The sequence below is a fragment of the Strix uralensis genome, chromosome 9, assembly GCF_047716275.1.
Source record: "Strix uralensis isolate ZFMK-TIS-50842 chromosome 9, bStrUra1, whole genome shotgun sequence".
Classification (NCBI taxonomy): domain Eukaryota; kingdom Metazoa; phylum Chordata; class Aves; order Strigiformes; family Strigidae; genus Strix; species Strix uralensis.
Genome location: NC_133980.1, coordinates 30,829,112 through 30,837,654, shown reverse-complemented (window position 1 = coordinate 30,837,654; position 8,543 = coordinate 30,829,112). Strand labels below are relative to the sequence as shown.

The 8,543-nt window shown below is 43.5% G+C and overlaps 1 protein-coding gene across 1 annotated transcript; it reads left to right on the top strand.

Moving 5' to 3' along the window:
* Positions 1-229: 229 nt before the first annotated feature.
* Positions 230-7,832, top strand: LOC141946972 (E3 ubiquitin-protein ligase RBBP6-like). Its single transcript, XM_074877439.1, has 6 exons — positions 230-395; positions 3,307-3,406; positions 4,031-4,067; positions 5,152-5,196; positions 7,476-7,481; positions 7,758-7,832. Exons 1-6 carry the CDS (start codon positions 230-232, stop codon positions 7,830-7,832), a joined length of 429 nt encoding a protein of 142 aa, XP_074733540.1.
* Positions 7,833-8,543: the final 711 nt, after the last annotated feature.

The window sequence follows — 8,543 nt, the reverse complement described above, 5'->3', positions numbered from 1 at the left end:
CTTTTGAGTCCTGGGCCCACATGGGCCTGTTAGGCCATTCCCAGCTGGGACTCACAAAGTCCTTACCATCAGAACATAATGAACATATCAGAACGTAATGTTTTGGTGTTTAGGTTTTATAATCTGTTTTCACTGCTTTTGGTTGGGTACAAGTGCTTTGTTCTAAGTTCTCATCACCTTTATTTCTTCCTCTACAACTCGAACCAAGCCAGTGAGTGGAACATCAGCCATGCCGTGCGTGCATTACAAGTTCTTCTCCCTGCTGCACTATGACACGGTCACCTTCAGCGGCCTCCACATCTCCCTCGGTGACCTGAAGCGCCAGATCATGAGCCGCCAGAAGCTGAAGGTGACCAACTGCGAGCTGCAGATATCCAATGCCCAGACCGGAGAAGGTGCGTGGGGCGGCGGGCACGGGGCCTCGGGCACTGCCCGGCTGGTGGCGGCCGCAGCCTGCGGGGGCCACACTCTGCTCTCTGTGGCTTGTCCCCACACGGTGTGAGTCAGCCTGGGGCCCGTCCCGCCGGCGTGCGGGGAACCAGGAGGGCAAGTGGCGCCAGCGATTCAGTGGGGTGGGAAGGGACAGTGCAATTCGGCCACCGTCGGTAGCTGTGGCTTGTGCGGGGACCTCACAGAGCCGTTCCGATCTGTTGTTAGACATGGATCTGGGCGTAGAAGACTACGTGGTCGATGTGCAATGTCTAGTGCTTGCAAAAGCCCAGTAGCCACTTACTGGCCATCACTGGCAGTAAAACAAGTTTTGTGCTAGAAGGGAGTAGGAATCAACAATGGTGTTGGCTCCAGCTTTGTTGAACATTTCTGTCGGAGCTCTGCTTGGACAAGCGTGAAAAGAAGCCCTGTTGAGCGTGATGTCACTGCTCAATCTGCAGATGTGGAGTCGTGGCAAGGCAGAGTGACACTGGTAGTTGCCAAGGCCCCGCAGCTACATGGGATGTTGCTGCCTGCGGCGAACAGGCTCCTGCTGGCAGATGCCAGTTTTGTCTGAGAGCTGTTAGACTAAGCTGGCAGCTGTTAAATTCAAAGCAAGCAAAGAGAAATTTCCGGGGACCAAAAAAGTTAACTTTTAAGTCTACATTGTTTAACTTCACCAGATTTCATCATTGACACAGATTTCATCACCAAAATGAACTCAATTAATTGACGTGAAGGAAAAATAAATGTATGAAAGCCAACAGGTCCCTTCACAGAACTACTTCAGCAGTGCACTCCGCTGTTTGTAAACCCTCTTCCACAAATTCTCTGCCTCAGTGACCCAGCTGGTGGGATACTTCAAGTCCCACATACAAATATGTGCCCTGATAAGTGTCCTGTGCAAATAAAGCCTTTACTTCACCAGGTTATTGTCACTCTTCAGTTTTCTGTTGATCCATTGAAATGTGTACTGATTGACTTTTAAGGGGAATTCATTTTTCTATCAGTCTGGTATTAGATGGCTGGAGGTCTCCTCCCTGTGCACTTCACAAGTACATTGAAAACAAACATCCCTCTCTCTGTCTATATATATCTGCATGCAAGGACAGTCTATTCAGAAGGCAGATGTCAATGCTTCTCTTCTAATGGTCAATGAATTGTCATAAAATACAAAAAGAGGACCCATTCCTCTTTTTGCATCATACACCTGTTGTGCATGTTCCAGCTGACCTCTGCAGGCTTGCAGAATTGGCAAATAAGTGCACTGGATGCTGTCCTCATATACACAGCCTCCCTCGAGGAGAGGTGCTGCTACCTGCAATCCTCTGCAGACCTACCACAACCCTCAGCTGGGCACAGGCGTAGCAAACTCCTGCCTTTTTGTGGAGCCACTGTTACTTATCCTGTGCCTCTGAAATCTCAGTCAGTGGTTTGTGATCTGGACCAGAAAGAACACTCTGTATGACTCCGTTCAGCAGGTGGAAACAGCTGCTTTGGGCTTCCAGAGCTGCAGCTGGCATCATCTCTCCGTTGCTTGTCAGCCTCAGTGCTGTTTGAGCTCCTCCGACATCAAAAAGTCCCATCTCAGGCCTTTCCTGACAGGTGGCTGTGTAATGGTGAGATTCCCCATTTGAGCAGAGCTCTAGGCGTTGGTTTCAGGGTATGACTTCTGTAAAAGCTTTGGGTTTTGTCATTAGTAGTACTTTCACAGCAACTTTGGCTTTCGGGCCATTGTTCTGATTCAACCTGCAAAGGTAAGGGCTTTTAATAGTTAAAACTGTAAGCAGATTACAGGGCATGGCTGCTGATGGTGCTTTAAAACATTTACTCATATCCAGCTTGCGTAAGTACAATACATAAACACTTCTCATGGAGATGTCTTTACATGTGAGACTCACTCATGGAGATATCTTTACATTTGAGGCTCACTCAGTCAAAGTGTCTCAGGTAGCTCCTCCTCTTCACAGACGAACACGGTGTGAGCCAAGGCAAAGCATGGAGACCTTCAGGCACACTCTGGTTTCAAAAGGCTTTTCAGAAGACTTGTCTTCGTAATTAATTTCATTTGAGTCTCTCTGCTCTGCAAAAAGTGAATTGAAAGAATTCACGTCCCTTTGGCTTTTTCAAACTAGATGATTAGCTTAAGAGAGGAGACACCACTTTAGTTGGAGCCAGTTCTGCCCTACGTGTGAAAGCAAGCTCAAAAACCCCTCAGGTTTCTGTGATCCAAATTCTAGCCCTGCCAGTTCCGTTTGCATTCGCATGTACAGCCCTGAGCAGCTGACAGTGTGGCTGTCGATGGATGAAGCCCCGAGAAGCAGAGAGCTGGCGGCTCTCTTCTGTGTTCTGTCAGTCCCCAGCACTCGCAGCACAGGGGAATCGTTTTTAGTGAACAGCTCGGAAAGCAGCGGCGCAGAGTTTGCATGCTTTAGCCGAGCGCCTGCTTTGTTGCAGGGCAAGCTGGTCAGACTTTAGACTCTGGTTTATGCAGGTGAGACTTTGCTGTGGTTTGTTCCTCTCCAAAGATCTCTCGGGTTTGTAGCCTAACAGAAGCAAAAGCAACTTGAGCTAGGTCAGGAAAGAACCTCAGGCATGAGCAGACTCTCCTTTAGTGACCTCTGAGACCATTTTGCTGCTGGCATCCAAACTGTTTGAAAAGAATGGAAAAGGTTTTGCTGCTGGTGTTTGATTCTCAAACCTGAAGACTTCTTGAAAGGTCCTGTTAGTGTGTTGAGATGACAGAAGGGCCATGTTACATATAAAATTCTGCTTTTCTGTCTGTGAAGGGGTTCTCTCAAGTGCTATGTAATTACATATTAATATACATTCTTACGAACTGACTAATGTTTTCTTCTGTATTGGTGTTGTTTTCAGAATACACAGATGATAACAGCCTGATTCCTAAGAACTCCTCCGTGATTGTTAGAAGAGTCCCTGTTAGAGGAGTCAAAACTACCAGCAAAACACGATTTATGTAAGTACCCATAAAGCACTGTAGTCTGTGAGGGGTTGCAGTGTGTTAACTTTTTTAATGGAGATTAGTTTACAGAGGCATTCGAAGTGTATCTTTCTTCTTTTTATTGCTTTTACAGTAAAGAGAGATACGCATGTTCCCCTCTCAGAAGAGTCTGTCAGTGTTTGACTGTGTCTTGCATGTGGGGGAGGCGGGGTGGGATATGGCAGGTATTCTTACGCCTCAAATCTGGCTTTCTGGCATACTGGCTACAGAGGAGAGACCAAGGGTCACTGTTTGGATGGTTGGTTATGTAAGAGCACAAAGCTGTAGCACAGACTTCATCGTTTTGATGCTTACACAGCAGAGACAAAATATCTGAGGACTTCCTCTGGCACTGTTGTGTTCTAGAGCTGTAAGTCTGACAGTAATTGCTGACAAACTAGAAATGGGATTTTTTTTTTTTTTTAGTTGCACTGAATGTGCCAAGAGAGAACAGTTTATGTATACAAATACATTTCCACATTCACTAGACTATCAGATCATAATGTTTTGATGTTCAGGTTTTATAATCTGTTTTCACTGCTTTTGGTTGGGTACAAGTGCTTTGTTCTAAGTTCTCATCACCTTTATTTCTTCCTCTAGAACTCGAACTGAGCCAGTGAGTGGAACACCAAAAGCGGTATGTAAAAACACAACCTCACACTTTTTTTCTACACATTGCACTTAATTCTAAACAACGTAGCCTCGTATTAATCTCCCAAACATTAACTTAATCTGTTCTGCAGTAAGACATAGTATATGTTGTAGAGACCATGTATTTGATTCACAGCACAGTGAAAACTGAGTAATGCCATCATTTGCACAGTTCTAATGTGAATATTGGTATTTGTGCCTAGTGATGCATTGTGTTTCGTATTGAATATGCTGGAATATTTCCTGAATGACTTTGTGTTGTACAGATAACGTAGGATTGTTTTTAGATCAGGTAGGTTCAAGGTTTGCACAATTCAATGGTGCTGTGTTCTACATCTGTCTGTCTAGAGCTAGTATGTTTGTATAGGCTGTCATGTGCTCTTTGTTTCTTGCAATTAAAACTGTTTGGAGTGTATTTTTTGCCATTTTCACATTGTATCACTTAGCTTTTGCTTTTAAATACTTTCTCTGCCTAACAGTTTGGGAAGATGTTATCAAAACACACTGAGAAACCGTTGTTGTTGCTCTTGGTACTGTTTCTTACTTTTGACTTGGCGGTTCAAACAAATCCCAAAATCAACGTATCCCATACATTTTGAGGACAGTTCTGTGCAGCTAAGATTCCTTTTCGTGTCCTGAAATACTTGGGTATTTGTTCCTAAAGCTGTATAACTGAAGTGCTATTGTTTGGCCTCCTCTGAGTACTTAAAGTCTCTAACAGATTGCTGTGAGTTTAAATGTTGTTGCTACCTGAAGTGGCATTCCTAAGTTCTGCATTTGATCTTTCCGTTTTATCCGATGAAACGGTTTAGTTTCATAGTTTGTCTGCAAATGCAAATATCTAAAACCCAGCGCACCGAGTTTAGCTGCTTCTCATGAACCACGTTGGCCCTCTGAAGCTGTCATAGGTGTGGACTTTGTTTTGAATCAATACACTTACATTAGGTTGGACATGTCTCTTTCCGTGACACTCGGAGGATGTAGTGCAGACTTTCAGGCTACAGTAGAGGTTAACTTTTGCTATGTTTTGATTCTACAACTTGAATGTGTGTTTAATTTTTTGTGAACAGATTGAGGACTCTTCTGCACCCACTCCTCTGGCCCAGCTCATTAAGGTATGTGTATATTCTTGTCAAAGACTTAAAAAAACCCACCACCAACAACAACAAAACCCACTTGCTTCATATTTTCAAATCTTGTACGGTGATGTATAACTGGATAACTGTTGTAATGTGAGCAAAACTTAATTTTTAATAATTTACAGTATTGGTTTTAACTTTAAAATGTGTGTATATTCCCATAGTATCCCGTAAAGAGTAGTTCCCAGTTTGGGAGGATAGAAGGGGAGCCCCTCAACGTAATGTTGCACTATTGCTCATCTTCAAGACATAAAGAAGCAGCACTTCGGGAGTTGTTTACTGTTTCTCAGACCTTGTGTTAATTTTGTGTTGGAGACTGACACAATTTTCACAGAAGAATTTAACTGGCTGCAAGTTATGGACATTTCAGGGGGGGTTTGCAACAGCCAAAATAGAAGCGTTTGTGTAACACGGACAATTGCGTGGCTACTGTTGAGTTTCTAGTCACTGCAGTTATAGAGCCACTCTCTGAATGCTGCACAGTTTCATAACTTGTAGTCTATGGAGAGTGGACAACACACCCTAATTTGTTTGAACGCAGACTGTAAATTGTGTAAATGTGCCTAATTGTTTGCAGGAATATCCCAATGTGTTAGTGCAGTGTATTAGCAGAGGTGGCCTTCTGAAGCTGCTGTAATGCCATGGTTTGCTATGGAACTGCTTGCATTTTTTGCTCAACAATGTGTCACTTTGTCTGGGAAAGCACTAGTGGTTGCACTTTGTGAAAAGGCGTAGTGTGAGCCTGTCAAATTACTGGTCTTAGAGAATAGAGAAGGCAGGGCCATGCAGAGGGGCTAGTTCTTTCTTCTGAAAATAAAGGCTGGAGTTCAAGAAATCTCTTCCCACTCTCTTCTTCCCTCTCTCACTGCAGAATTAAATTGTGTACATTTGGGGGAAAATAGCCCAACAGTTACTTTGGAAGGTAGTCACCAGAAGAAAGTGGTCTCCATTAGCGCTGTCCCTGAACATGTCCTTGGTTCTGTAAACTCATGTGAAGTTTGACTCTAAAATGTGAAAAACTGTCCAAGTGCTGTACACATTTAAGCTTTTGAGAAAATGTACGTATTTCAGAAAAATGCAGGAACGTAATGTAAAGCAGCTCCAAACTGATATAGTCCAACCTCCTCGGTGCAGACGGGCTTGGCATGGAGGCAATGTGTTGAAAAGTTTTCTGCTTTATTATTACCTTGTAGGAAATTCCGTATTTGAATTATGGTCTGTGCCTAGTAATGGTTTGTGGGGGTTGGATGTGTCTTGTAAACAGTCTGGGTTTAAACAAATTGATCAAGTATCTGTAAAGTTTTCTGTAAATGGTAACGGAAGGGGTTTCATAGATGTTGATCTGGATTATGTTACTGTTGTGTCTATAAAACAGCCATTTAATAAACTGTTGAAACTAGTGGGTTGCTTTTACGAACGAATGCATATAAAATCAAAACCATGAGTGGTTGCTCTGAATGATGGGTGCTTGGAGGTCCGTATCCTTTACATCCCTCCCTTCGACCCTGCTGGTATCCGGACTAGTGTGTAATGAGAACATTTGAACAAATGCTACTTACAAAAAATCAGCTGGCTTCGATAATTTGAAGGTCTAGTTCTGCATAAGGTTTCTACTACAATTTGTGTGTTAGAAGGGCACAGCAAACAGGAAAAAACCTGCAGGTTGTGCTGACCGTAGTTAAATCACTTACCGTGAAGAAGCGAGTAGGCAGGGGACATGCAGTTTGGGCTGCCTACAGCACACCATGGTCCAATTTCTGCTGGAAAGAATCTTTTGTCTTGCTGAGGAATTATAAAAAGCTTGATTCCTCTGAATGCTTCTGTGTCTAAAGCTGAATTTCAGTGAGCAAAAGCAACTTCCCTGACTCCTAAGTTGTATGTCCTTTTAATGCTGCAAAATGTAAACACTGATACTTGCATGCATCTCTCTCAATTAAATGTACAGCGGAGATTTTCTCCTTCAAATACTCTGGAGGTCAAGAATACTTTTAAAAATACTGGATAATGTAATTTTTTCTACGCAGAGCTTCAGTCTGCTTGGAAGACATTTGGATTGGTTACACAAGTCCTTATGTAAGGTACAAACAGAGCCTCAGGTTTTGAGTGCCCAAGAATGCTCCTTCCAAGCAGGTTAACAGGCACAGAGACACCATGTGATGGCGTAAGGGCTCCCCAGAACATCTCTGGGACAACTCTAGCTCATAGAAGCAGCTGCTTTCGTGCAACCTCAGCTACTGCTTGGCTGCTTTTTGCAGGGTTGGGTGAGTCTTTGGCTGGGGGAGCTTAAATGTGTTTCTAATGTGCGTGTCCAATAATTACCTGTTAAACAGACCGGCAATCTGGCTGAAGCCAACGCTTCTGAGGAAGATAAAATACGAGCTATGATGATCCAGTCTTGCCGTCAGTACGATCCAATCAAGTAAGTGTTGGCAAAGTCCTACCTGTTCTTTGAAGACTGTGGAAACATTGTAGAGATGGTTGTTGGAACAAGAGAGACGCATACATACCATTTTCTTTTTTTCCCAAAAACCTTTCAGTTATGTGAAGAAACCCTTGGGTCCACCTCCACCATCCTATATTTGCTTTCGCTGCGGAAGACCCGGCCACTATAGAAAGAACTGCCCAACAAATGGGGTAAGATTGTGGGGGGCTTCTGGTGTCACTTGGTTTTTAATGGTTTTACCTTGGCAGTTACGCAGCAGTTACATGAATACCCCTATTAGGAATTGTTTCTCTTGGGCTGAAATACAGAGGTTCTATGGCAGTGGTGCAAAGCCCTTCAAAATTCCAGGGAAAGCTGGAATTTTCAATGGGAAATTTTCTTTCTTCGAGGTCATAGTCATTATATATGTCCATAGATCTTTCTCTACGAACTTTAATGTATATTTTTATATATTTCAATGTTACTGGAAATTTTTCTTGTCTTAACTCTTTTTAATGACAGTTTGCAGTTTTCAGTATCTTGTAGAAAAAGATGACGTTTCTCTTGACCCCATCTATTGAATATTTGCGTGTTATAATTACACAAGTCTCTGGTTGAGTATTCAGGCCATTTAACGTTACTCACTGAACGTACGTGCATCAGCTCTGAATTCAACCTTCACCTGTAGGTGGTGAATATCAGTTTCCCCAGTGGCCGATCCAGAGCCCTGCATTAAGCTCTCCCTCTGAACTGCGCTTTGGAGGAGGAGGGGGTTTGTGCCTCTCCTCTGAGGGGATGGGGAGCTGAGGGATATTTCACCCTTAAGGACCCTGAAGTTGAGCCAAAGAATGTCGACTGAGTTCAGAACACTGCTCGAGCCTTTGGAGCATCCTGGCTATAT

What these genes read in the sequence shown, in the direction of transcription:
- LOC141946972 (XM_074877439.1), top strand. Translation starts at nt 230, where the DNA reads ATGCCGTGCGTGCATTACAAGTTCTTCTCCCTGCTGCACTATGACACG. An exon ending in ACCAGCAAAACACGATTTAT is followed by an intron (nt 3,407 to 4,030) that starts GTAAGTACCCAT and finishes TTCTTCCTCTAG; the next exon opens with AACTCGAACTGAGCCAGTGA. An exon ending in TGAGTGGAACACCAAAAGCG is followed by an intron (nt 4,068 to 5,151) that starts GTATGTAAAAAC and finishes TTTTGTGAACAG; the next exon opens with ATTGAGGACTCTTCTGCACC.